The sequence below is a fragment of the Carassius auratus genome, unplaced genomic scaffold (assembly GCF_003368295.1).
Source record: "Carassius auratus strain Wakin unplaced genomic scaffold, ASM336829v1 scaf_tig00027223, whole genome shotgun sequence".
NCBI lineage: Eukaryota > Metazoa > Chordata > Actinopteri > Cypriniformes > Cyprinidae > Carassius > Carassius auratus.
This window is the reverse complement of record NW_020525574.1, coordinates 283,187-296,622: the sequence shown is the minus strand read 5'-3', so window position 1 is coordinate 296,622 and position 13,436 is coordinate 283,187. Positions and strand designations below refer to the sequence as shown.

General features: G+C 40.2%; 1 protein-coding gene across 2 annotated transcripts; it reads left to right on the top strand.

Annotated features, from left to right (window-relative positions):
- The first annotated feature begins 1,038 nt into the window (after positions 1-1,038).
- LOC113079138 (trichohyalin-like) lies at positions 1,039-13,075 on the top strand. 2 transcript variants are annotated; one of them, XM_026251343.1, is made up of 4 exons: positions 1,039-1,224; positions 3,554-4,319; positions 7,370-9,411; positions 9,592-13,075. In XM_026251343.1, exons 2-4 carry the CDS (start codon positions 3,851-3,853, stop codon positions 12,931-12,933), a joined length of 5,853 nt encoding a protein of 1,950 aa, XP_026107128.1. In that variant the 5' UTR covers positions 1,039-1,224; positions 3,554-3,850; the 3' UTR covers positions 12,934-13,075. The 2 variants fall into 2 exon arrangements, with proteins under 2 accessions (XP_026107128.1, XP_026107127.1); XM_026251342.1 differs by having other exon boundaries at positions 7,370-13,075.
- The last annotated feature ends 361 nt before the right edge of the window (positions 13,076-13,436 follow it).

Sequence of the window (13,436 nt, the reverse complement as noted above, 5' to 3'; positions counted from 1 at the left end):
TATATAATCCATAACGCTTAACTGATTAATGGATTGTTTACTTTCTGTACATCTCTTAAAACCATGATATGCATAAAGACACTGATTCAAGACATGCTTTGAGGGATGCAGACATCAAGGTTTCTTTGGTTTTACAAAGCGTGCATGTAGCAAAACAGCAACTTTCAAAACTGCCTGTGACGGGCCATTGTGGCGCCATGAAAACTGCTATCAAATCAGTCAAATTCACTCAAATCATCATTCACTCGAATGAGCTACTTTTTCCTCAATTCCAGTCCTGACAGATGTTCTACATAGTGTATTTGTAAGGCAGAATATCTAGGGATAGAGGTTATTACAGACAAAATGTCCAATTATTACTTTCCAGTAAACATCCTTACTGCAAGAGGAAAAAGATGTTGCATAAGATATTAATTTATCTGAAATCAATTTGTTCCACTCTTAAATGACTATTTATTGCATGGCATTATAGATCTTCTGGGCAGTTTGAGTCATTGCTTCAGGCGTTCTATATGGAAACATCTTGTTTTGCCAAAATTTCTAAGGGGAAACATGATGTTCGGACCCCTTTGGATGCTTTGGGAGAGTATGAGTCACAGGCATGAGCTCACCTTTAGATTGAGCAGAAGCACTGGAGAACAGGCAACTTTCTTTCACCATGAACTTTAGCGCAGAAGATGTAATGCCTTGGTACAATAAGAGAGCTTGTCAAAGCTGATTAACAAGCAAGTCAAATCTAGTTGCATAACACAGGTTGGACACAGTCTACAGCTTATAAATGGGCTTTTCATGAAAATGTTTGGTGGGACTAGCAGGTCATACATGTGTGTGTTTTATCTGTTCAAGATACTACCCCTGATGCATTTGACAGAAATGAACCTTCCTGAGCATCAAATAATGACATCAAGTAAGTTAATGCAAATATGACATGAGCAACAGTGACCACAAGGCTCCTCTTTGATTTCCGCTATACCCATGCAAGCAGTAGATGGTGCTTCCTGTGCAAACCACAGGTTAGTCACGTGATCAAGCTTCCACGTTCAGCGCTTTGTTCCGCTCTACTGTTGCTCCATGCATCGGTAGGAAGTCAGTCGCTTACGTTTGAAAGTTACTGAGGTGTAAAACAATGTCTATGTCAAAAATATAGCTCAGAAAGAAGAACCAAGGAAGACGAAGACAGACAGACAAAGATGGAATTGCAGAGAGAGGATCCCTCATTCTTGGGTGAGAGATGTATTATCATGATTCAAGTAGATGTGTAACATATACGGACATGCACACAAATGTGGAAACATGTCTGAATAATTGCATTAGACAAAATATCAAAGCAAGTGTTTGTATCTACATATCTAAAATGCTGTAGGACCTGTATCACCACTAATAATAAACCAACACAAAATATCACAATACTGTCCTCATTTTCAAAACTACTCTTGTTACAGCATTTCATACTAGGCTTTTATCAAATGTTTAGGTTTTAATGTTTGTTTGTACTATAGTTCTTGAAATAAATGACAATAGCTTTGAAATTTTGTCATCCAATGCAATAAAATTCAGATATTTTTCAGTATAGCTTAGGTCTGTACATACCTTTTGGGGCAAATTTGGAGTAATCCAGGCCTTGTCTCACTAGAAAGACATGACATCTTGGGATACAAATGTCCACACTTCATTCATATTACTCTCTCTCTCTCTCTCTCTCTCTCTCTCTCTCTCTCTCTCTCTCTCTCTCTCTCTCTCTCCGTGTGTGTGTGTGTGTGTGTATCCACAATTGATCAATTTATATATACAAACCCGACTCCAAAAAAGTTGGGACACTGTACAAATTGGGAATTAAAACAGAATGCAATGATGTGGAAGTTTTTAAATTTCAATATTTTATTCAGAATACAACATAGATGACATATCAAATATTTAAACTGAGAAAATGTATAATTTTAAGGGAAAAATAAGTTGATTTTAAATTTGATTGCATCAAAACATCTCAAAAAAGTTGGGCAAGGCCATGTTTACCACTGTGTGTCATCCCTTCTTCTTTTTATAACAGTCTGCAAATCCAGTATGGTTTTCTGGCCTTGACCCTTACACACAGAGATTGTTCCAGATTCTCTGAATCTTTGGATGATATTATGCACTGTAGATGATGATAACTTCAAACTCTTTGCATTTTTTCTCTGAGAAACTCCTTTCTGATATTGCTCCACTATTTTTCGCCGCAGCATTGCAGGAATTGGTGATCCTCTGCCCATCTTGACTTCTGAGAGACACTGCCCTCTGAGAGGCTCTTTTTATACCCAATCATGTTGCCAGTAGACCTAATAAGTTGCAAAATGGTCCTCCAGCTGATCCTTATATGTACATTTAACTTTTCCATCCTTCGGATGAGATGTTAAACCGAGGTCCTGACTCTCTGTGGTCATTAAAAATCCCAGGATGTCTTTCGAAAAGAGTAGAGGTGTGACCTCGGCATCCTGGCTAAATTCACCCTTTGGCCTCTGACCATCATGGCCTCCTAACAATCCCCATATCTGCTGATTGGCTTCATCACTCTGTCTCCTCTCCATCAGTAAGCTGGTGTGTGGTGGGCGTTCTGGCACAATATGGCTGCCGTCGCATCATCCAGGTGGATGCTGCACACTGGTGTAAGCGCTTTGAGTGCTTAGAAAAGCGCTATATAAATGTAAGGAATTTTTGTTCCAACTCTTTTGGAATGTGTAGCTCTCATAAAATCCAAAATGAGGCAATATTTGGCATGACATTTCAAAATGTCTCACTTTCAACATTTGATATGTTATATTTTGTATATATATGGACTAAGTACAGTACAGTTTGGGGTTGATAAAATGTTTTTAAAAGATACTTTTTTATGCTCACCAGGGCTGAATTTATAAGATAAAAAATCTTAAAGTAAAAACAACAATATTGTGAAATATTATTACATTTTAAAATAACTGCTTTCTATTTAACTATATTTCAAAATGTAATTTATTTCAGTGATGCAAAGTTGAATTTTCAGCATCATTACTCCAGTCTTCAGCGTCACATGATCCTTCAGAAGTATTTATAATATGCTAATTTGCTGCTTAACCCTTGTGTGGTGTTCATATTTTTGTTACTCAGCCATTGTCCGTAGATCTGGTGAACCCGCTGCATATTGTGGTTTTTAATTCAACACAATCAAAAACTGTATGTTAAAATACTCAACAGATGTTTTCTTCATCCCAATTACAAGCAACATAAACAGCATATATGGTTAATATTTGCCCCTTTAAACTTTGTGAGATCACATTTATGAATTGACATGTTACAACCTTGTGCGGAAACGGGAGGGGAAGAAACACAAAACTCACACTTACACTCACACTCTCACAGTCTATCTCTCTCACACACACACACACACTAATAGCAGTGGTCCAGTAGACCCGGACATCCTGTATGTAGGGGGGTGTACAGTGTGCATTCTCACTTTTGATCAATTTAATGCATCCTTGGTGAATAAAAGTATTACTTTCTTCTCCTTGCATTAAAACCAAACATTACCTTTCTCTCTCAGACAAGAGGCCACAGGCAGTTGAGGCCAATGGAGGAAGTTTGAGTCACCAGCTGTCTTCACTTCCTGAACTTCGCTTGGTTTTACTAGGCCGCAAAGGTGCAGGGAAAAGCTCAGCGGGAAAACACCATCCTAGGCCTGGCGGGAGGGTTTGAGACGGGCAAACCGACCGAGGAGTGCGTCAAGAGGCGAGGCGATGTGGCAGGAAGGCGTGTTACGGTTGTGGACACCCCAGGCTGGGAATGGTACTATTCAGTGAACGGGACTCCTGGTTGGGTGAGGAGAGAAACAAAGCGAAGCATGTCCTTGTGTCCACCAGGTCCCCACGCCGTGCTTCTAGTGGTGCGATCCTGTACTTCAGTGACAGCCGACTACCATCGGCAGATCGAGGAGCATCTGGAACTGCTGGGCAAAGCGGTGTGGGATCACACGCTGGTGCTGTTCACACGAGGGGACGAACTGGGCTCCCTTTCCATCGAACAGAGGATTCGAAACGGCGGCAAGGCCTTCCAGACGCTCCTGGAACGGTGCGGGAACCGGTTCCACGTACTGGAGAACAAGCGGCGTGCTGATGATGGATCACAGGTGAGGGAGCTGATGAGGAAGATGGAGGAGCTGGTGGAGGAGAGAAGAGGGAGGCATTATGAGACGGATCTGCTGCTTCTGGAGCTGGAGGTGGAGAGCAAACGCAGGGCTCGAGAGAGGAGGAAGAAACAGAGGCTGATGGAGGCGCAGACGCACAGAGGAACCATCAGAGCCATGCTGATGAGTGAGTACACTGTGAAAAGTGTTGTTCTTCCTTAATGTTTTTATTAATGTATATAATATTAAAGAGCCAGTGAGATGAAAATTCTAAGCTTCCTATCACTGTTTATAAGTCCTGTACATTAGGTTTAAATCCATCCAAGGTTAAAAAACATTGTCATTTTGTCAAAATATCATTTTAAAATTACCTCAATTCTCACAGATCCCCAAACGGTTCGCGCGAAGCTGTTCAAAAGATTCATTTTCCTTGAACCACACGTTTCGGTAGCATACTGTGTTCTGATTGGTCAACTAACATAGTTTTGATTGGTTGTTCCGCACACACCTCCACGGTAAACTAAGCGTTAGCATCTGTTTGGGGTGAATTATGTCTTATTCCTCTCACCGCGAAGCAAACAGTAAAATAAAAAACTTGGAACAGTCTCGCTGCTTTTTCTTCTGTGTGGGTGTAATCAAGCCGCGCGCTTCAGTTTGAATCTGAATAGCGCGTTCAGCGCGGGGGCGTGGTCACATTAGATATAATGAAGGGAGACATGAAAAACAGACATCGCGTTGTTTTCATATGGATTACTTTATCACAGAATATCTGTTAGCAGCACTTGTTTAGTTTTAAAGTAGACATGTCAAGCTTTCTATAGATATCTCTCTCATGTCTCTTCGTTGAGTATTCACAGAGTTACACTTCATTTTAATGACGTGTTTGTACATGACGATCAGCAGAGACAAAGGCTGCAGGCAGCACACATACTGATAAGACGCTCGGGAGAAAACAGACACATAACTTCATAATCATACTTCGCGTTGTGATTCGGAGATGCTCGTTGTTCTAAATAAAGTTGGTAATGAACCATCTTTTATGGCCAAACGCTTTGAAAATCCCGCTGTATACTCACCGAGATTAGAAAAGCAGTCATCAGTGAAATGTTGTGAACACAACAAAAGGGATTTGTTGTACTGCTCTGGTATTGTGGTGAAAATGAATTTTAGCCATTGGTTCTTCTGATCTTCATTCTTTGGCAGTGAAAATAAAACAAACGGTCTCCTCGACATGATGCTCTCACAACAACCAGAGCGTCTGTGTGGGGGGGTGGGGCAGGTCGGAGTTCCATTTCTCCCAAGACGGTGGGCGGAGATTATTATGCAAAGTGTTTCTAGTGACGTACATAGAGATGGGCAAAAGATTTGAAATCTATAACGACTCGTTTCAGCGATTCAGAGACGACTCCTTACTTTAGAAGCCAATAACTTTATAAATCGTGTACTTTTTGGTTTAATTACTTTGCACATTGTTTACACTGATGGACAGCTACATCATACACTCTAATACATGTAATTTTTGATTTCCCATCTGTGTGGCTCTTTAATATAAAGTCTCAATGACTCGGACAGAGGATGAAGGTTCAATCAAGATACATTTACGTGAGAAGCAAAGTGACGTAAGCTTTTAAGCCTAAAAATTTATTCAAATAAACTCAATTTATGCTTAAAAAAAAACATAATGGCCAGTGGGGTAACAACCTCATTTTTCAACAGTGCCATGTATCTTGATTAAAGGATGTTTATATAACTGTACTGGAAAATAAGACAAGAGCGTGACTTTAAAATGCATTTAATGCAGCACGGACAATCTTGTATCTGATAGTATTGTGTAAATGTATTTGCAGAAGTCAGAACTATTTTCTAACTGTGAGTTTCAGGTTCTTGCATAAATGTCTCTTGAGAAAGGACACTGAACAAAATGACAAGTTTCCAACTCCTACACTTCTGACAGCAATGAATTTTATATTAGAGCAGAGCATAGCTACAAAAATGTATATTCACTTTAGAAATTACTTTTATTAATTTTCATGACTTTTCCAGCCTTTGTAAACAACAATTTAACATTTCCTAATCATGAGAATCCTGGTGGAAGTTATGCACAATGCTTTATTTATTTATTTTTTCAACTGCTTACACATATTTTAAAAGTTTTGCCTCTTTTTTCAAAACTTTACACACGAATCAAAGAATTGCACACAAAAACTGCATAATGCCTCACATCTGCATATAAAAAATATAACAAACACTTCTCAAAAGCAAACATTTGCATTTGTTTGTTGTGTTTTGAAAAAGTGTCTTATGACATTGAAAACTGAGTCAAAGGCAGAAATTAGCATATGGTTTTGCAGATTTGGTGTGTGCTTCTGCTGTTTCAGTGTCAGCTTTCAGAAACTGTGTGAAAAGTTAAGATTTTGTGTAAGCAGTTGATAAAAACTGTAACTTTCAGAATCCCTTACATTTATTGAAACAACTGCATTTTCAGGTTGTGAGGTTGAACATTGCCATTTCAATAAACATTAATCATTTTGAAAGCTTTGGTTGAGTGCAGGGCAGAAAAAAAAAGTCATCACCCAGAAATAATTTTCCAAGTCATGATTTACGTACCTCATGTTGCTCCAAGTTTGCACATTCATCATTTTTTTTCTTCTGTGAAACACACACACACACAAACACAAAACTGTTAATAAAGGACTTTTTCATATAATTACAAACTCACAAAATTATGTAAATACTTGCAAAAGACTTGCAAGATGAAAATGCACTGTTTTTTTCTCATGTTTATTTTTTTCATTTATTAATTCATTCATTAATTCAGCAGCAAGGCTACATTTATTGTTTTAAACAGAGTTAATAATAAAAGTCATACAATTAACAAAAACACTACAAGCCATTTAAGGTTAACACTACACAAAAATTCTAACCTACATTCGGGTCATACATAAATACTTAAATATGTCAGTCAAAACAAATCTCTGAATAAAATTGTTGTTAACTGAAAAACATAAATTGAAATTATGTAACTTTTATGTGTGCTCTGAATGCATTCATTTGCAATATTGCAAGATCTTAATAAATAATAAATCATTAAAAAGTGATGTAGACAACAGTCGTACTAAAAAAAAAAACTTATAATACTGAATCTAAATGATATTTCAACAAAAGTTATTATTTACAACTATAAAAGCTTCATTTATTTATTAATTTTTTGTATTGTTTCTTCTCTGTCTCTGCTAGACGATAATCCACAAACTGAAGACCTAGATGAGAAGAATCTGTTCTCCAGAGGTTCGAGGCGTCTCCCAGAGCTGAGACTGGTTCTCCTGGGAGAGAGGGAGACGGGAAAAAGCTCAGCCGGGAACGCCATCCTTGGAGGACCGGGATACTTTCAAAGCAGAGAGGCCACCGAGGAGTGTTCGAGACAGCAGACGGAGGTTTCTAACCGGCTGGTGACAGTGGTGGATGTGCCTGGATGGGAGGGCGGACCGGAGGGATTAACTCCAGAGAGAGTGAAGCGAGAGATCGGACTGAGCGTGACACTGTGTCCTCCCGGACCTCATGTATTTCTGCTGGCATTGAGAGTGGATGCCATCATCCAAGCACAGGTGGTGCGAGAGCATTTGGAGCTCTTGGGAGAGGCAGTTTGGAGACATACACTTCTTCTGTTCACGAGGGGTGACCAGCTACGAGAGGGAGTCACCATCGAGCAGCACATCCAAGGAGGAGGAAAGGATCTCCGTTGGTTGGTGGAACGATGTTCAAACAGATTCCACGTCATCAGCAGCAACTCTTGTTTGGAATCACGCAATTCCAAAACACAGATAACGGAACTTCTGGAGAAGATCGAGAAGATGGTGGCTGGAAATCGCTGCGAGGCATTCTCGCCGCTAGTGCATGAGATCCAAGAGTTAGGAAGACAAAAGAATGAGAAATTCCAGCTGAAAGTCAAGGAGTTTAGCGATAAGCTCCAACGGCAGGAAGAGGAACTGAAGAAGATGAAGGAACGAGAGGTCAGGAGCATTCGGTGGTTTTTCGACAGACGCAAAAAAGACAAAGTGCAATCTCCCGGGAAGGCAGAGAGGGAAGAGACGCCGTACCGAGGCGAAGATGACAGGAGAAGCATGATGGGCGAGCTGGAAGAGAGGATGGCGTGGTTGACCGAAGACAAGGAGCGAGAGTTACAAGAGCTGACTGCTGAAATGAACAAAGTCATGGTGACTCTCCATCAGGGACTGAAAGAGAAAGAGCAACTGCTGATGAGATTAGAGGAACGAGAGCGAGAGGGGGAAGAACTTAAAGAAAAAGTGGATGAACTTCAGATGAAACTGCTGGAAATGGAGCGCACGGGTGCCATGAAAGAGCAAGAACGGAAAGAGAGAGAGGCTGAGGTTCAAACTGCACACTTGGATGAGATGAACGAACTTCAAAGCAAGCTGGCGGAAGCGGAGATAGAGAATGATAGGATGAGAGGAAAGGTGGAAGAAACTCAGAAAGAGATGGATGCATCACGACGCAGGTATGAAGAAGAGGCTGTTTGGCAAAAGCAAGAGATGGAGCAGAAACTGAAAGAAAAGGACAGTGAAACTGAAAACATTTTAAGAGAAATCGAGAAGGTGAAACTGAACGCTGAGAGCAGAGAAACAGAGCAAAGCCAGAGATTCAGTGAACAAGTTGAGAAGAGAGAGAAAGAGATGGACAAGCTGAGAGAGGTGATAGAGATGATGACCAAAGAGATGGAGCAGCTACGGATGTCCTATCAGGAGCAAGTGAAAACCACAGAAGCAGAGAGAGAAATGCATAGAGAAACTGTGGAAAAATACAACACCCTCATTGAGAAACTCGTTGGGAAAGATGAGGAAATAAAGCGAACGATGAGAGAGAAAGAAAAGGAGCTACATCAAAAAACTGAAACACAAAAGAAACTTCAGCAAAAAGATGATGAAATAGTCATATTAAGTAAAAGGGATCAGCAAAAAGAGCAAGAAATAGAGTCACTGAAGCTAAACATTACAGAAAAACAGAGGGATATAAAAAGGTTACAAGACACCGTCCAGGCAAATACTGAAAAATATGCAGCTGAACTTCAAGTTTTGAAGAAAGAGTTGAAAACAAAAGAAGATGAAATAGACAGATTAATACAGAGAGACTTGGAGAAAGACAAAGCGACAAAGCGAAACATTAGCGAAAAACAAACTGATATTGAAAAGTTAAAAGACAGTATTGAGGAAAGTGCAGCTCAACTAAAACTTCATCTGGAAGAACTGAAGGCAAAAGAAGAGGAAAATGAAAAATTAAGACAAAGAGAGCAGGAGAAAGAACGAGAGATTGACATGCTTAGACAAAACATTAGCAAAAAACAGAAAGACACTGAAAAGTTAAGAGACGATACTGAGGCACATATCCAAGAAAGTGCTGCTAAACTCAAGCATTTAGAGGAAGAGCTGAAAATAAGAGAAGAGGAAAATGAAAAATTAAGACAAAGAGACCAGGAGAAAGAACGAGAGATTGACATGCTTAGACAAAACATTAGCAAAAACCAGAAAGACACTGAAAAGTTAAGAGATGATATTGAGGCACATATCCAAGAAAGTGCTGCTAAACTCAAGCATTTAGAGGAAGAGCTGAAAATAAAAGAAGAGGAAATAATCAAATTAAGACAAAGAGAGCTGGAGAAAGACACAGAAATTCACACACTTAAGAAAAATATCATTGGCCAACAGCAGGACGCTGAAACATTAAAAAACAGCATGCTGTCGAAAATTGAAGAAAGTGCTGCACAACTGAGGCATTTAGAGGAAGAATTCAAAAGAAAAGAAAATGAAATCGTCCAATTAAGAGCAAGAGACCTGGACAAAGACAGAGAAATGAACACAATGCGTGAAAACATTAGCGAAAAACAGAAAGAGGTTGAAAAGTTAAGCGAGAGTATTAAAGCACATGTTGAGGAAAGTGCAGCTAAACTAAACCATTTAGAGAAGCAACTACAAACAAAAGAGGATGACATCACCAAATTAAATCAAAAAGACTTGGAGAAGGACAGAGAAATGGACACACAGCTGCAAAACATCAGTGAAAAACACAGAAGAGAAATAGAAAAACTGGAAAACATCATTCGAGCAAATACTGAAGAAGCTGCTGCCCAACTGAAACATCTAGAGGAAGAGTTAGAGGCCTACAAAAGAAAGGATACGATGATGGCTGAAGAAATGGAAAACTTAAACAAACAGCATGAGGAAACAGAAAGACGCTCAGATGAGCTGAGACAACAGATCAGGGACGAGGAAGAACGAAACAATGTCCTACAAAACATGAACGCTGGACTGGGAAATGAATTAGAAGAGCTGAAGCGCAAATGTGAGGGCTACGAGAGAGAGCTTCAGACTTCAGTTAAGCACTCTGAGAAGCAGACGAAAGAAATTAGAGCGATAGAACAAAAGATAGATGAGTTCAAACAGCTGCTGGAAGAGAAGGAAAAGGAGAAAGAGAGCGATCTGCAAGACATGAAGGCATATTACGAGAAAAGGCTAAGAGAAAGGCATGAAGAGCATGAGATGAAAGAGATAGAGAGAGAACAGGAGCTTCACAGCAGAGAGAGGGAGGTAGAAAAGAAGGAAGAGAAATTAGCGAAAAGCAAACAAGATTTGTTAACTAGAGAGGATGAAGTGCATAGACGAGAACAGGATTTGGAAGACCAAATGTACAAGATAAAAGAAGAGGAGAAGAATCTAGAAAACGAGAGTCAGAGTAACAAACGTCTGGCTGCAGATCTGATGCACATGAGAGAGGAGATCGAAAAAAGAGCAGAAGAGCTTATGGGTAGAGAGGAACATTTAAAGGCACAGGAACAGCAGATAAAATGTAAAAAGGATGAGCTACAAGCAATGGAGAAGATATTGGAGACCAGGGAAAAGGAAATAAAAGATCGGACTGAAAAGCAGGAGAAAAATCTGGAAAATCTCAGACAGCAGATGGAGAGAAGAGAACATGAGCTGCAGGAAACAGAGGAAAATTTTGTTAAAGAGCAACACAGGCTTAAGGAAGAACAACAATCTTTGGAGATGCTCAGAGTGAATCTGGAAACTAGAGAAAATGAGCTTAATAAACGAGAGCAGATGTGGGAGGTGAAATCCCAAGAGCTTTCAAAGATCACAGAGGAATTTGAGAACAGCAAACACAATGTGGAGAAATGTCAAGCCGAGTTGAGTAATAAGGAACATGATCTTCTGCAAAAAATAAATGGACTGCAGGTAAAGGAGCTAGAACTTGTGCAGAGGGAGCAGGACCTCGAACTCAAAGGTCAAAGGCTGATTGAGCAATATCAAGATATGGAAAATCAGCAGCAAAACCAGACAGCTGCGTTTGATGCACAAAACATGGAGCTCCAGAGCATTAGAGAAGCATTAGGAAAAAGGGAGCAAGAGCTGATAAAAGGCGAAGAAGCTCTTTGTCAAAGAGAGCAGAAGTTTAAGAGTGAGGAAATCTATTTGGAGAAAAGGCAGCAAGTCATGCAAAATAGGGAACAAAAGCATGAAGACATGTTGAGCGGTCTGAAGAAACAGCAGGAAGTTTCGAAAGACAGAGAACGTTCTCTAGATACCAGAGAAACAGAGCTGCGTCAACGGGAATCAGAGCTCGCTATGAGAGATAATAGCATGACGGAAAAACACACACTTTTGCAGAACCAAGAATTAGATCTGAAAAAGAAAGCAAGCGATGTAGAGGACAAAACACAAACGCTAGAGCTCCTGAAAACAACACTAGATGGAAGAGAGAAAGAGCTTGAGGAACGTCAAAACCAACTGGAAAGCAAAATGCTGGAGCTAAATAATGAACGAGACAAGGTGAAAAGAAAGCGAGAGGAACTTGAGAAATGGGAGAAGTATTTGTATAACACAGAGCTCAAATGGTTAAACAAAGAGTCTTTCTCAGGGTCTCAGCGATTGACAAACAGCGCTGAATTTAACGGAAATCTAATTGAAGTCAAAGACTTCCATCGAATGAATCAAGAAGCAGGAGTAGATGGTGGCACATGTGACGCAAAAGACACAAGAAGTGAAGAGCAAATGGAGTTGGATGCTATAAACCGTGCAAACAACGGATCGGTAAAGAACCAAATGGTTAAACAATCACTGGAGGCCAAGCAACAAGAAGAAGACGGTGAAAGTGACAACTCAGATGGCGAAAGTGAAGAAGACTTCTTCGAATCTTCAAGCACCATTATCCAACCTACTTTACATACACCCCGGCCTGTGTCTGAGCTAAGGCTGATGCTTTTAGGAGACGCATGGTCGTCCCGTCACCCAGCGAGATGCACTATAGTGGGGCCTGATGCAGATAGAAGCAACCCTTGGAGGGGAGAGTTATCCGGCAGACAGCTCACTATCACAGAGCCTCAGGGCCTGAAATGGAGATCTGGATCTGACAGTAAAAACACCTTTCAAAAACACCTCTCTCAAAGTATCTCTGTGTGTCAACCTGGACCACACGCCTTCATCCTGGTGATTCCCGCATACGTGTCCTTCACTGGTCAGTACAGACAAGCAGTGGAACGCACCATGTCTGCAATAGGAAAAGCCTCATGGAGGCACACTATTATTCTGTTCACCTGGGGGGAAACATTAGGAGAGAGCGTCCAGCAGCATGTGAAGAGGAACAGCGACCTGGAGCGGCTGGTCCGAAAGTGTGGCAACAGATGCCATGTGCTTAACAATGGAAACCGTGAATCTGATGTGGTGAAGTTACTGGAGAAGGTTGAGCAGATGCTGGGAGGAAACAATGGACAATACTACAAACTGGACTGAAAATGAGTGTTAAGGATTTTAATGACTGTGAATAATATTTAAATTGTGAAAAATCCAATAGATTGGTTTGAGATTCTTGGCTTTGAATATTATTTATGGAAGTAGCAGTACCTAAATTTCAAAATAAACAAGTTTCAAATTACTTTCCTTTCGAAGGAAATATTTATTTTCGGACAAAAGTGTAAGAGAATTGTGAGTATTATGTAAATCACACACACTTACCAGACGATGGCGCACTTGTATTAGATGTTCCTCTCATTGGCAGCTCAAGCAAAACAGTTATTCATAGTATTTTAATCTTCAACTATCCTGTAAGCAAATATGAGGAACAAACGCTCTTTTCTCTGTTTCTGATACCATCCAATGAGGGAAACACATGATTAATTTCCAACCGCCTCAAGTAAACATACATAGGCTGTCATTTCAGTCTAAACATGAATCATTAGGATTCAGCCGCACTCCTCATTATGTGTAGAGAGAATTGGAAAGATATAAAGACGACA

Coding starts and splice junctions, on each gene's coding strand:
- LOC113079138 (XM_026251342.1), top strand. CDS start 3,851: ATGTCCTTGTGTCCACCAGGTCCCCACGCCGTGCTTCTAGTGGTGCGA. Junction 4,320..7,369: donor CATCAGAGCCATGCTGATGA/GTGAGTACACTG, acceptor TGTCTCTGCTAG/ACGATAATCCACAAACTGAA.